This window comes from Lactuca saligna, chromosome 4 (genome assembly GCF_052625555.1).
Source record: "Lactuca saligna cultivar CGN05327 chromosome 4, ASM5262555v1, whole genome shotgun sequence".
NCBI classification, from domain to species: Eukaryota; Viridiplantae; Streptophyta; class Magnoliopsida; order Asterales; family Asteraceae; genus Lactuca; species Lactuca saligna.
In genome coordinates, this window is record NC_136420.1 from 53,282,581 (window position 1) to 53,298,449 (window position 15,869).

Sequence of the window (15,869 nt, forward strand, 5' to 3'; positions counted from 1 at the left end):
CCTGCGACCGGGTGTTACAAGATAAAACTTTTTCTATGAAAGAAGTAAGGATTATCCCAGGTAGTTTAGTGAAACTCCATGTACAATATTGTACCTGTCACCTAAAATAGAAAGATTCATAATTAAAGAAGCTAGATATAGTAAATATTTTGAAATAAAGACGTATGTGTTATTTTGTTACCCTTTTACCCTTTTTATGTCATCAATATTTTGAGGCCTTCACATGGACGGATCTGAGCATCCAACATTAGCCTATTAAATTATTGAATCTCATTAATCTAATAATAGGATTTAAAAAAAGAAAGAAAAGTGTACAGACCATTACATCCCTCATGTTAAAATATATTTAATAAACTAATAAATAACAAATTTAATATAACAAGAGTTTTAATAAAGGAATATCTAACCACAATCATAGACCATACCATCTTCAAGATGCTACCGAAAATGCCAAGATATCTTATATGTCATTTGCATATAAAGGTTTATTCACATGGAGAATAATCAATATAAGATAGAGATTTCCAAAATATCGAGGTCTTACGTGTTAGTCAACCCAATACTCATCTGCTTTTTTGCCATTCCAAATAGTTGAATCACAAAAGATAACAGTAAGGTAAAATCATCATCCTCTCCATAAAACTAATTAGATAGATTTTACTTGAAAGGATGGAGTAAAAGCCTAAATCTTCAATAAACACCTAAATCTGTTCATAGCAAATTAATCTATTAACTATACAAGTAAATTATACAGAGGTCAACACTTAACATGAGAGACATGGTGTATTCAAATGAAGCAGAGGGTAGTGATTCTATTGTTCTTTTGAATAATATGCTAGCCCCAGACATATGTTCACTGATATTTACTTTATCTCAGTAGGTTTGGCCCTGGAACTTTAGAAAAAGAAAAAACTATCTTAAACTCACATATATAAAATCAAATTAACCTAATCCTACACAATTTAAGATGATTCCACAGAGGGTAGCGATTTTATTTTTATTTTGAATAACATAATCAATGAAACAAAAAAAAAGTGTATAAGAACCTAAAAATTGAATATTTTTACATATATTCTATTCTTAATAAAAGACTCTCTTTTTTGTTCACATGTCATCTTTTTTACAACTATGGTTTGCCACGTGGCACAATATCCTGCATTTTTATACAAAATTTCCCGCTCATATCTCTTTAATGAAATCGGTAATATCCCTTGACATAAGGTATTTAAATTATAATGTATTCTATTATCCCAACAAATCAGCAAAAAAATCATCTACTTATTTAAAATTGAATAACAATAGGCAATAAATTACCTAATCTAATTTTATCAAGAAGTGATGTAACAGTCCCGCTTTGCTTTCAGCATAGGTTTGAAGATTCATTCTCTATCAGGTAATATTTTTTTTTCTATAATACGTGTGTAGTTCATTTGTTTCTATCATCTATGTTTATTATTCGGTTTTATCCATATTCTTCAACAAATTCTATCTAAATTTGAAATTTCTTAACTAAATAAATCCCAATTTACATCATAAATTAATGATATGAAACCCAAATCTTCAATATCTTCAACGAAGACTCCAAGAATCAACAGATAAACGCCATGCAACGGTGTGTAATCATCCACTATATTGTCTTCATAACGTTCTTAAATCATCGGTTTCAAGTTTATTTAGTAAAGGCGGCAGACGGTATTGTATAATTGTGTTGTTGTGAATGTATCAATTTTCCTGCTATGCTCTATTATTTTTGGTGCCTTTCTCTATTATTTTTACTGCTATGTTGTTTTATTATTTTGCGCCCAAAATAAATGGTAGCTTTCAAAGTGTATAAACTCACACCGATCAATTTAGCATTTGCGTATGTATATACAATTCTTTGGCTATTTACTAAAATTAATTGAAATCCAGATTTAGTCCCTATAGTTGTTTATGGTCTTTTTTTCTCTATATATACTTAACCTGTTTATTAAAAGTCCTCATGGCATTTTACGACTTTAACGATATAGTGTTATTAGTTTATAGATTGATATTCAAATTACCATTCCACATTTTTATTTTCTTCAATGATACACAACTTTGGCCTAAATAACATTGATCAAGCAGAGGTACGCATCTAGGTTTTTTAATTTGTTTAAGAGGTTTAAAAATAAGAATCTTACTTTATGTAATTTACCATTTTACACTTTCTTGCCGTATAAATTTATTTATAATGTAGGAAAAAAATAAGCCCACAATACAAAAAATGACTCAATCTTATCATGGAAACAAACATAGGATCGGACACCTAGTTGTATAATATATTAACAATAAAAGCTATGCTCTTATTTTCTTATAAATCCAAATTTTTTAAATATTTAGACCTTTATATTTAATTTTTTTTAATTAATTAACCTATATAATATATGGGTCTTACACCTAGTTGTATAATATATTAACAATAAAAGCTACAAAAAGATCATTAACAAATATTAAAGTACTTTCCATGTGGGAAGTAAGAGTTTCATGATACATTTGAAATTTGCTTAAATGCAAACTGGATTAAAAATATTTCTATTTATATTTTGTCTTTATTTTTCAAAGTTTGATCATCAACAGTTCAATTCATAAAAGGCGAGTGATGCAACATATCACATATATAAACATACAGCCTAAATGAACTAGTACCATGGATTAATTGTTCGTCATATATATGATTCCATAAAAATCTGTTAGCTATGCTAATATGATAGTTAATCAGTTTTAACTACCAAGGGTAGTTTTGTCATTTTCTTATTCTTAGTCTGTTATAAGTTAGTTAGACACTCTTGATACGTAATGTTATTTATTATACATATGTGTAATACTTAAGTAGCAGTTCAGAAGAGTAATAAGAAAGAAGTTTCTTCTCAATCATTCTTTCTTCTCGAATTGATCTTTTGAACATGAACATGGTATCAAATTTGATCATTTTCTTCCGCATCTCTTTCAAATTCCCAATTGTTTGATTCAATTGATCGATTATTTCTTCATTACATCATGTCTTCATCTAAAAATTCCCAAAATTCATTCAATTCTATTGACATTTCTAATCCATATCATCTTGGATCTTCGGATAATCCAAGCTCTGTTTTAGTTTCCAATGTTTTCTCTGGTGTTGGCTTCTCAGCGTGGAAACGATCTATGATCATTGCTTTATTAGCCAAGAACAAGCTTGGATTCGTGGATGGTTCAATTTCTCAGCCATCTTCTACATCCTCTACATACGCTAACGGGTATCGTGTTAATTCCATGGTCACCAGTTGGATTCTTAATTCTCTGCCTCGCAATATCGCTGAAAGTGTTTTGTTTCTTCAATTTGCTCACGAAATTCAATCTGATGGTGCTCTCATTTATCAGATCCAACAACAAATTTACTCTTTATCTTAGGGATCAGATGACATTTCAACCTACTTCACTAAACTCACGAAGATTTGCGATGAACTTCGTATAGTTCAAGGAATTCCAGAGTGTACCTGTGCTGCTTCTGCAGGAATTCTCAAATATTTGGATGATCAACGTCTAATTCAACTCTTGATGGGATTAAATGATAGCTATAAAGTGCTTCGAGGTCAGATCTTAATGATGAAGCCTTTACTTTCTGTTTCAACTGTTTATTCAATGATAATTCAAGAGGAATGCCAAAGAGACATTAATATGCCATCTACTATTAGTGTAGATGCTATTGCAATGAATGTTTCAAGTAATCATTAATCTAATTCTTCAAAGAAATCTCTTGTTTGTGCTCATTGCAAGAAGAATGGCCATTTCAAATCTCAGTGCTATCGTTTAATTGGTTTCCCATCCAACTTCAAGTTTACTAAGCCACAAAAGGAATAGCTAAAGTCACATGTACAACTTGCCACTACTGAACCTATTTCTTCTCTTTCTCAAGAACAATATCAACAACTAATTCAACTACTCAGTCAAACAAGTGTTCAACCATCTGTTTCTTGTTTTGTTAATTCATATGTGACAGAAGGTGCCATGAATAATGATGGTAAACCCTTCTTTTTTGCACATTTTGCTTCTAATTTGTATAAATCTTCTGCATATCTTCAACCACATTTATCTTTTATCATTGATACTGGAGCCACGGATCATATGTGCTCTAACAGTGATCTTTTCTTATCCATGTCTAAATTTCCACAACCTTATTCAATTGGGCTGCCTAATGGTCATCATCTCTCCATTTCTCATTATGGTGATTTCAAAATTCATGAATATATTGTATTGCAGAATGTATTATTCGTCCCTTCATTTCAGACAATCTTGTTTCTGTTACGAAACTCACTTCCCAATTACAAACCTTTTTTTTTGTTTACTGATGAGCATTGTCTCATGCAGGACCCCTTGTTGAAGAGTAGCATTTCTCTTGGAATTATGGGGAAAAGAATCAATGATCTCTATGTTTTTGATTTTCATCATCTTACACAAAATCTTTCTTATTGTCTTTCTGTTTCCAGTCTGTTTCATAAACCAATATCTCATGTATTCAGTTCTTATTCCAATAATATGTTGTGGCATAGCAGATTTTGACATGTACCTTTGTTGAAACTCAAATCTCTATTGTCTCTTCCTTCACATAATGATGATGTTTCTATTGAACATTGTTTGATTTGTGCTCAAGCTAAGCAATCTCGATTACCTTTCCTACATAGTGTTTCTACTTTTTAAGCTCCATTTGATTTAATACATGTGGATGTATGGGGACCTTACAAACATTACACTCATGATGGTTATAAGTATTTTTAACCATTGTTGATGATTTCACTTGTCATACATGGGTTCATTTACTTAATCAAAAGAGTTATGCTTTTACTTTGCTTCAAGCTTTCATTCGAATGATTAAAACTCAATTTCATGTTGTGGTTAAGTGTGTTTGCACTGATAATGCGATGGAGCTTGGTTCTAGTAAGGCTAGGAAATTATTTTTTCAAGAACAGAGCATACTGCATCAAAAGTCTACTGCTTATACACCTCAGCAAAATGGATTGGTTGAGAGAAAGCGTAGGCACATTTTGGAAGTGGCACGAGCATTATATTTTCAATCAGGTGTTGGGACTGCTTTTTGGGGCGAATGTGTGAAAACTGCAGTATACTTGATTAATCGCACACCATCTAGTGTTCTTCATAGCAAGACTCCATTTGAACTCTTGTTTAATACTACACCTTCATGGGAATTTATTAAAACCTTTGGATGCTTGTGTTTTGCCTCATCAATTCTAGCTGGACGTGACAAATTTATGAGTAAAGCTCATCCATGTGTCTTTACTCTTTATAGGCTATCCTTTTGGTTAAAAAGCCTATAAATTACTCAATCTCATCACCAAAACAATCATCATTTCCCGAGATGTAAAATTTTTTGAGACTATTTTTCCACTTCATAATCTCAAAAATTCCTCGTTTAAACATAATCCACCATCCTACATGCCTATGAATTAACCAGACAATTTTACTTCTACAACACCTTCACCAACATCTTCTGTTAATCCTGGTAGTAATGCTCCAGTTCCAAGAAGAACCACTCGAATTCGTGGACCACCATCTTATTTGCAAGATTACATTTGCAATAATGTCACTTACAATGCTGATCATGTTTTTTGTGCTCATATAATTACCAATTATTGTATTAATCCACAAATTCCAAAAATACCCTTTTGTCCCATTTCTCTTAAAACATCCTATGCTTTTCATACTTCAGCTATTGATCCTGAACCAGCTTTTTACCATCAAGCTAAAGGGATTCCTCATTGGGAAACTGCAATGAAACTTGAGTTAGATGCTTTGCAAGATAATGGCACATGGAAAGTTGTTAAGCTACCAAAGGAAAAAAGGCCAATTGCTTGCAGATGGGTTTATAAAGTGAAGTATCGTGATGATGGTTCTATTGAAATATACAAAGCCAGATTAGTTGCTAAAGGTTTTACATAGAAAGAAGGTGTAGACTACCATGAAACCTTTTCTCCTGTGGTCAAATTTACAACAGTTCGGAGTCTTATTGCTTTAGCTGTCAGGAACAAATGGGACATACATCAATTTGACGTTAATAATGCATTTTTGCATGGAGAGCTACATGAAGTACATGAAACTTCCATAAGAAAAAGACCCTTTTACGACGCACAAACCACGACGCTCATTGATTTATGTTACGAAAAAGAGAGTGACATTAAAAAGGGGTTATCTCTTCAAAAAATTTAAAGATTTAGGTCACGTATTATTGCATGCCCTTAATTTTGTGTCTCATGTAAAAAAATTAAAAACACGGAAAGCACTTTATCTAAAATGTGCGTCCTCTCTGAATGTCGCTTTATGATTTTTACTCAAAACGCGCGATTCTAAAATTTTTAAATACCCTTTCTTCACTTCTTCCCTTCTCTCTGCAAACCCTAATCGCTATACCATCTCTACTATACACCTCCACACCTCATATAATAATTCTATAATTTTTTTTCTTAAAAACTCGCGTTCATTCCTGAAGATCACAAAATGGCGACCAACAATTAGGGCTTTTATTTCCCACTTACATATAATCGTGATTTTCGTCAAGAGTTTCAAAAACACCTCCCTCACGTACGCTTTTATTCTTCAATCTCACATCCCACAACTAGGGCTTTTATTCCCTCACGGCAACTGCAAGGTTCGAGGCAAAACTTCAATCGATTTGGGAATGGCGCGAGAATTGAAATTACGGATCTGTAATCGGGTGCCTAGAATAACGAAGAGTCGAAACTCGACTCTCAAGAAAGAATCAAGATGGAGACGAGGCAAAGTAGTAAGCCAGTAACTCTCAAGAATCATTTATTCTGTCTCTCTCTTAATATCTGAATTTTGGATACATCCGATTTCCATATACCCTCGTCCATCTTTCTATCAACTTCTGAATACCTCTCTGTAGCTTGTGATTTTCTCATATTTTAGTTGCAAAACACGTATTGCAGATCCCGCTTCTTTGGACCGCAATGATTAGGCATCGCCGAGCTCTTTTGGGAGTTTCTTTTTGACATCAATCAGGTACTTTACGTGTTAATAGATTTCTAGGACTTATGTATGTTTCAGTTTCTATGCAACTTCCCCAAATTAATCTACATAAACTTCTAGGGTTTGTAATTTTTTAGGTTATATGCAGTGATTAGGTTAATTTACTCATAGTTTTGATTAAATTTATTTATCATCATGTCCAGGTCCCTTCTCTACTGTGTTCCGTGAAATGATACTCTCCTACATTATGCAGCCATGTTGTATAATCTTAGCCATTATACCTGCAAATTCAGATTTGGCAAACTCAGATGCACTTCAAATGGATGGGATTGTTGATCCTGATGGTAATTATCAAATATACTATGCTTTGTTAATGTATTGTTTTGCTTCTAATTGTAAAACTCATATATACCCTTTCTTTTTAAGTCATCGTACAATTGGTGTAATTACAAAGGTCAACATTTTCTTCTTCTTCTTCTTCTTCTTCTTCTTCTTCTTCTTCTTCTTCTTCTTCTTCTTCTTTACTTTTGTGAACTTTATATTGTTTTCTTCTAAGACATTTGAACAGTTGTTTGTCACAGTTGGATATCATGGACAGAGGCATTGATGCCTTCAATTTTTTTCTTGGCAAAACAATTCCTCTTAAACTTGGTTATGTTGGTGTTGTCAATCGTTGTCAAGAGTTAACTTATTCTTAAATTTGATTTGAGAAAGGTTGTGAATAGAGTGGCAGATTGCTGTGGGATCCCTAAATTGGCCAAGAAATTGAATAAAGTATGAATATTTACTACCTTCACCCTTGTTTGATTAAGGGTAGTTTTGGTTTTTTCATCTAACTAGTACCATCTTGGTAGTTATATCTTATTTTGTTTGTTTACTTATTTTATTATCACTAGTTTGTTTTATCTTAGTAATTTTGCTTATATAGCTTATGGTGTTCATCAAGAATATGGTATTTTCATCTAACTAGTACCATCTTAGTAATTTTGATTATATAGCTTATGGTGTTCTCTATTTTGCACACCTAACCTGCTTTGGATTTTAATCATTTTATATATTTTCATTCATGAATATGTATTTTGGTGACATGCAGGTGAATGTGCGGACTCATACTGCAACTGTGACCCCTGAACTTGAACATCGTGAATTTATAAAGGAATTGAAGCAGTTGCACAAAGCTCAGGATGATAAGGAACTATTTGGAATGGTAGTGAAGACACAACCGAAAGATGCTGCTACTGTTAAATTAAATGAATTGAAAGAAAAAAGAAGGTGCCTAGCTGAATCTAAAGCTAAAAAAGCACGAGTGATGAAAATGTGTAAGAAACAAGTGACCCTGTTACCAGTAGATACAAGCCAGAATCAGAGAAAGAAACAGATTCTTGTCTTGTGACAAGTACTAGTGATCAAGCACATGAATGTGCATTGAAGGTGGAAAGCTGTGAAGAAGCTATGTCTGACACTGGTAGAATAGTTGGGAGGAAGAGGAAAGCTTCCATGCAAAAGGATGAGGGACAAAATGGAAATAAAGGATCTGAAAACAAGAGTAGGAAAAAAGTGATATCCTCTGAAAGTAAAGAAGATAGCAATAATGAGGAAACAAAAGTTGTTGAAGAAGTTGATAACCCGGTTGATATTTCAGGTAGTTGTGTGGATCGAAATGATCTGGGAGATGGAAGTGCTTTGTGGGGCGTATTTCGGAGGGAAGATTCGCCTAAACTCGAGGAATATCTCAAAAAAGACTTCAAAGAGTACATATGTAAAAAATGTGACCCTACCAAAGGGTGCATATGTAAAATTACAACCTCACATAAACGACTTCTTGGATATCTCTAACCCAAAAGCAATGTAAGTTGACAAAACTAGTTAATTAATTTATTAAACTCCATATTCCTATTTCTGAAATAATCTTTGAATTTTGTTTTGATGCAGCTTGGAGACAACATTGAGGAACTTCTCATGTCTGACAACAGGAGATAGCATCATGGTGGCATATAACAATAAGAAACGGTGCTGGTGGCATGTGCTGCTGCTGCTACATTAAAGAACACAATTAATTTATTAACATAAATCTCACGTATAAAACAGTAAGAATTGCTTTTTGCTGTATTGTTTATATGATTATATCCTTTTTTTTTTGTTTGTTTGTAGATGTCTGATAAAATGGGCTACATAATATTTAAAGGTATGGAAGGTCCTCTACTCTTGCATGAAAAGGATGTGGATTTTGAAATTGTTGAGACATGTGTCCTATTTTTTTTTTCCCTGACTTTCTGTATTAATTCGTTGTTTCCGCATCAAGTCAAAAAGAGACACCTGTATATAACTTACCAGATTAAGTCATGTCTCCATTCAGTCAAAAAGGAAGGGAAAATTATGGGTAATAACAATGTACTTTACTTTTTACTCGTGCAATCTAGTTATAGAGTACATGCCCTATATTGGTAAAAGGAGTAAAGTTTGATGCTATTTTTTGGAATTTGCTTACAAAAGAAACAACATTTTAGCTAATGTTGTAGTAATATGATTTGCAGGTTGCATTGAGGTTGATGAAGTTAATGAACGGTTGTTTCTGTCTGACACAAATCACCACCGTATAATTACGTTTGATGACAATGGAAAAATCTTCCATTTGTAATTCACATAGCATTTCAATTTTGAGTAGCTAAAAGCTTATGATAATAATATAAATACATATATATATATATATATATATATATATATATATATATATATATATATATATATATATTCAGATTGGATCTTCACCTGGATTTGAAGATGGAGAGTTTGAATCCTCCAAAATAATTCGCCCTGCTGCTTTGTTTTATCACAATGAGGATGATTCCTTCTATTTTGTTGACTTAGAGGTATTCTTTTTTAAATGAATAATTACAAATATATTGATGGGGATATAGTCTTATTATGGTTTTCACTTTTCATATGATGAAAGAATCATGCTATAAGGAGAGATGATATGGAGAGCAGGACAGTTGAGGCATTATATCAAAAACCTAATGTCAGTGAGACAAAAAGTGGTTTAGTGAGTTGGATCATTGATAAACTTTAGAGTGCGAAATACATTCCTTGAAATTCAGAGGAAGTTGATCCTAAATTACTTTTTTACCCCTGGCATCTTCTCAAGTCATTGGAAAATTACCACATTTCACATGTCATATTTTAATTAACATGATATACTGTTAATCTGCTATATAATGTTTTCATGCAGTTTTGAAACTTTATGGATCATGGATCTGTCATCTGGTATCATTAAAGAAGTGGTCAAAGGTTTGACTTCTATTGTCTACATGTTCTTTTGATGTTTCTAGGTTAATAATGATGTTATTCAATAATATTTTTTGTGGTGTGAAGGATATTCAAAGATTATAGAGATCTGTGGACAGTTGATAAAGGAGAAATCATCCCTTGTAAAAGAAATACTGCCTAGTCAGCAGCTGCCACAAAATAATTTCTCGGTGTGCGGGTCTGCTCTCTTCTGTGGTAACTTTTCAGGACAATATCGTAATTTGTGACACAGGTAAAATTAAATATTTTCTTTTTGTTTTAATTGATGAACTACAATATCCTCTAAGAAACAAGAGTGTTTAGATGGTGCGGAAATACAACAAAACTTGTGAGCCAATGACAAGCTTTGAGTTTTCAAGTTTTGGAATGCTAGGATTGCCATACTGGTTGTTGCCCCCTATAGAATCAGCTTATGATGTATGAGTAATCTTATTCTATTTCTATAACCCATGAATCGACCCGCCCCGCCCGTTTAGGACACTCATGTATGTATACCTTTTTCTACCGATGTGATAGTGGTTTTGGTGTCTCGGGACTTCCCGTGGTTTTGATAGCTAACTGATTGATCTTTTTTGTATTATTGATTTTGTGTAACAATATTTCTTTTTTGATTCTTACATGAATCAGGGTTTAACAACTAAACTCTGCAACTATATAGAGGTTGATTAATAACTATTTTTTCTCCATCACATTCACAGGTCTTTTGTAACTATTAATTTGAACTTTTCAAGGTATTACAAAGAATGATCCAAGGAGGAGAATATATTGTCCCCCCCACTACTCCTATACCATCTCCACCTGCAGGTAATGGTCTAAATAATTCAAACGGATAATAATAATAATAAGCATAAAAGACCATTTTGCCCCTGGAGTCTAAAACTGGTCTAGGACCACTAATTGCTTAGGATGGTAACTAGGTTGTCTTTCGCGCCCTCCTTTGATACACCATAAAGGCATGAAGATTCTCTCTCTCTCTCTCTCTCTCTCCAAATTCTAAAACAAACAACAACAAGTAAATAGATGCCAACATTTTGCTTAAAATTCTGTGAACATTGAAAAAAAACGAGGTCGATAGTGCCTTTTCATGAGGTTGTCAAAAGTTGAATAAAATAAAAAAATAAACAAGGGTAATATTGTAATAGGGAGGGTCTTAATACATAAAGTGACCAACCTCTCACTTAGCACGACAAATCATTTTGATTTTATTAAGTAAAAAAGAAACAATCTTATCTATCTACATGCATTTAGTCATGTATTGCTGTCCCACAATTTGTCATCATAGAAGAAGACCCTGCTGTCCCACAAGGGTAATATTGTAATAGGGCTGCTTTATATGTCATCATAGAAGAAGACACTGCTGTCCCACAATTTGTAACAATTTGTATTACCATTATTTGATTTTAATAATAATTTGTTTTGTTTTTATTGTTGAGGTTATAGACTGATAGTCTTATGTTTTATTAAATCTGGAGGATCAGCTTTGAAGAGGAAATTACTAGAGGGAAAGGGAGAGGGAGAAGGATCCTATTTGAAAAAGCATATGAAACATGTTCATTACAGCTTTCCCAATAATAATATTTAGAAACATGTTCATTATTATATATATATATATATATATATATATATATATATATATATATATATATATATATATATATATATATATATATATATAGGGTTAGGTTCATTTGAGACCACTTATATTTTGTGAGACCGTGAAACGCATTTTTTTATTTTTTTTTAGTTAATTCATGTTCCGAAAATAATATTTAAAAAAAGAATTTTTTGATTTTTCCATTTATTTTGCATTTTAAAATTATTTTTAGAATATGTACAGTGTAATATTCTATTTAGAATATTTCACGTATTTTTCAAAAAAAAAGAATTTTTTTTATTTTATTTTTAATTTTTTTAGTTAATTCAAGTTCCGAAAATAATATTTAAAAAAAGAATTTTTAGATTTTTCCATTTATTTTGCATTTTAAAATTATTTTTTAGAATATGTCAGTGTAATATTTTATTTAGAATATTTCACGTATTTTTCAAAAAAAAAAACGGAATTTTTTTTATTTTTTTTATATTTTTTTATATTGTTTTTAGTTAATTCAAGTTCCGAAAATAATATTTAAAAAAAGAATTTTTGGATTTTTCCATTTATTTTGCATTTTAAAATTATTTTTAGATTTGGTCTCACGGTCTCACAAAATTATAATGGTCTCAAATGAACCTGAACCTATATATATATATATATATATATATATATATATATATATATATATATATATATATATATATATATATATATATATATATATATATATATTTCATATGTCATTGTCACAGGAAGTAGATCCATTTGAGAGATTAACTGATCAAGACATCCGCAATGCAATCCACAATGCAACTGGTCCTAGATCCGCTTTATTCGTGCCAGAGGTTTAAATTTTTATTTATTTATTTATTTATATTAATAATTTAACCCTTTAATACATATATACAGGTTCCACTTCAAGTTTTGGTTTGAAGACAAATAGCTCGGTTGTTGGATCATTGTCTTCAATGTGCTAGACTTGTATACAATGAATTAGTAAAGGTATTATCTTTTTTTTTTTTTTTTTTTTTTTATAATTCAGAATAAATAAATATTTGGGAAATATTTCAGATCAGCAATAGTTGTCTAGTGCATGAACTTCAACCTTCACAAACAATGATTGGACACTTAGTATAAATGGAGGTATTAGACCAAAGTACTTCAATTGCGATTTTTATACATACATATTCCTGTTCATTAAACCAAAGTATTTATAGTGCCAGGTTACTTCAGTAAAAACTTGTAGTTGGTATTGACCATTGACTATTGATTGATTTACTTTTTTCTGTTTGATGCAGAGTCAACTGGTAGGGAAATTGTTAATTTTTCAAAGTAAAACAAAGGGTTGATTGAACAAGAGAAAAGAAAACACCAACTCTCCATGGCTAATAAGAATAAAAAAAATAAAGATATGAGGCAAAAAAGGTTGGCACAGGAGTGGTGGTACATCAAACAAAATTTATCAATCAGTTGTTAGCATCTTATGAGATGCTTGATTCTACACCTAAATTAACTCCTTTACCACTTAATCTTAAATTGCTTCCTGTTATGAATGATCTTCTTCCTGATGCAACTGTCTATAGACAATTGGTGGGCAAACTTAATTTTTTGCTTCATACACGCCCTGATCTTGCTTTTACCATTCAATACCTTAGTCAATTCAACAAAACTCCATTCCAAGAACATTATCAAGTTGCATTACATGTTCTTTAATATTTGAAAGGCACCATTGATCAAGCACTTCACTTTAACAATATGCCTTCTTATCAAATTGAAGCTTATTGTGATTTTGATCGGGTAGCTTGTCCTGTTACTCGAAGTTTTGTAAGTGGATATTTTATAATTTTGGCGGCTCACCTATTTCATGGAAGTCTAAAAAGCAAGTCACCATTTCATTGTCATCAACCGAAGCAGAATATCGCTCGATGCGCAGAGTTACATCAGAACTTGCATGGATTAGTCGACTTTATGAAAAATTGGAGGTTCCAATTATTACTCCCATTCCTCTAAAGTGTGATAATATGGCTGCTATATACATCGCTTCTAATCATGTTTATCATGAAAGAAATAAGCATATCGAAATAGATTGCCATTTTGTTCGTGAAAAAGTACAATCTGGTCTTATCAGCTTGTCTCATGTTTCTACAAATGATCAAAAGGCTGACATTCTCACCAAATCTCTTCCTGGACACAAACACGTTGATGCTACATCCAACCTTGCAGGGGGTTGTTAGCTAAGCTAATATGATAGTTAATCAGTTTTAACTACCAAGGGTAGTTTTGTCATTTTCTTATTCTTAGTCTGTTACAAGTTAGTTAGACACTCATGATACGTAATGTTATTTATTATACATATGTGTAATAGTTTAGTAGCAGTTGAGAAGAGTAATAAGAAAGAAGTTTCTTCTTAATCATTCATTCTTCTCGAATTGATATTTTGAACATGAACAAAATCTTGATATTTAATCTTACACATGCTTTTGAAAAAATATTTGGCCATATTGTATAATTGATAAAACTACAAATTTGATCCTTGTTGTATTCAAAAAACTTTGGATGCGGTCCAAAAAGTTTTCAACTTGCATGGAAGGTCCATAATCAAAGTTTTTCTGGGTTTTTGGTCCAAAAAAAAGTTAAGAAGACGGTTATGCCCTTTTGATTTCTTTTTTCCTTTTTCTATAAGTATTTTAATGCTATTTTGATTTAAAAAAAAATCCACCCCACCCCCACCGTTCTCTCTCTTTCTCTCTGACTCCCCCCCCCCCCCCCCCCCCCTCTCTCTCTCTCTCTCTCCATCTTCTTCCTCATTTATCGAATCCGGAAAAAAACCCAAATTTTTTGCTACTTGGCTACCAGATTATACAGACTGGTTTGTTAGAATCTCGATCAACGACATGAATGAAATCATCATAATGTGTAACAGGTTACAGTATCAAAATGTTGATCTTAAATGCCCCTACTGTTACAAGAAGGTTAAGAAAGTCCTCTATAATTCCCTCGTGAGTTAATTCCACCTTGCATCTCCTTAACTATAGACAACATCTTGTTTGATTACTTCCTATATTTTTGTGTCTCACAAGATTTTCTACGTCAAAGATGATCTTGATAATCTTGTTTAATTACAACTTCAGAGGCGTACTGTACAAGTTGGGTTATCTTTACTATAAAGATGAGAACTGGATTTTTTCCCCTTGTTTTGGGATGATAGAAATAAGAGATCAAGTGTTTGATGGGGACAAAAATAAGGTTATGATCACATTCGCATAATACGATCCTGAGAAGATCAGAGACAAGCTTTGTTGCAAAGGTGGGAAGGCAATCCAGAGCATTGAGATCGTTGAGAACAAACCGGAATCATCGGAAAAACTTAAGCATGTCGATAAACTGAAACCCCAGAACCTGAGAAGCTGACGGTGATCGAGAAAAAACCAAAACCCAAGCCCCCTCCAGTTGCAGTTCTGGTGTTGGCACTGCCACTGATTGAAAAGCCTAAAGTGGATCCTCCCAAACCCGACCCCCGAAAATCAGATCCTCCAAAACTTGATCCACAAAAACAGGATCCACCAAAAAAAACAAGATCCAATACCAGCTCCGATGCCACCTGTTGTTGTCCTACAGCCGGAGCTGGTGCAAATGCTTGAACCGATTCATAGATTGTTGGTGTAATCCAAAAAGTTTGGGGACCATTTATGTTTATTTCCATTTGTGTTCATTTCATTTTATTCATGTAGGAAGCTGTCAAAGGCCATGTTGACCATTTTCCCTTTTCTTTAGGAAGTAGTAATCAAGTGGTATTATGTTTCCACATTTCTAGCTGAATAGTAGGTTAAGTAGCATGTAACGTTCCAATTTTAGAATAAAAGATAATCAGAAAATGGCCTAAAAAATACTCTCCATCTTTGCTCTATTTTTGTTGTGTAAAATAGGGGCCTGCAACAATACTTGGTATCAGAGCGAATCTGGTATATGCCCA

The 15,869-nt window shown here is 32.4% G+C and overlaps 1 protein-coding gene and 1 long non-coding RNA gene across 2 annotated transcripts; both read left to right on the top strand.

Moving 5' to 3' along the window:
• The first annotated feature begins 3,018 nt into the window (after positions 1–3,018).
• LOC145039612 (uncharacterized) lies at positions 3,019–5,952 on the top strand. Its single transcript, XM_078987647.1, has 6 exons — positions 3,019–3,321; positions 3,409–3,721; positions 3,998–4,260; positions 4,366–4,509; positions 4,896–5,268; positions 5,468–5,952. Exons 1-6 carry the CDS (start codon positions 3,019–3,021, stop codon positions 5,950–5,952), a joined length of 1,881 nt encoding a protein of 626 aa, XP_078843773.1.
• A 475-nt stretch (positions 5,953–6,427) lies between these two features.
• LOC145041864 (uncharacterized) lies at positions 6,428–14,307 on the top strand. Its single transcript, XR_013680452.1, has 17 exons — positions 6,428–6,793; positions 6,960–7,032; positions 7,203–7,343; positions 7,568–7,773; positions 8,093–8,847; positions 8,932–9,086; positions 9,534–9,633; positions 9,756–9,869; positions 9,953–10,018; positions 10,229–10,287; positions 10,372–10,537; positions 11,004–11,109; positions 11,784–11,854; positions 12,649–12,741; positions 12,806–12,898; positions 12,968–13,039; positions 13,195–14,307. It is a non-coding gene; the product is annotated as an uncharacterized LOC145041864 (long non-coding RNA).
• The last annotated feature ends 1,562 nt before the right edge of the window (positions 14,308–15,869 follow it).

Bases quoted from the DNA above. Each gene is read 5' to 3' on its own strand.
- LOC145039612 (XM_078987647.1), top strand. From the start codon at position 3,019: ATGTCTTCATCTAAAAATTCCCAAAATTCATTCAATTCTATTGACATT. The intron at 3,722-3,997 runs GTAATCATTAAT...CATATGTGACAG, and splicing joins TATTGCAATGAATGTTTCAA to AAGGTGCCATGAATAATGAT. The intron at 5,269-5,467 runs GTAAAGCTCATC...TGAATTAACCAG, and splicing joins TGGACGTGACAAATTTATGA to ACAATTTTACTTCTACAACA.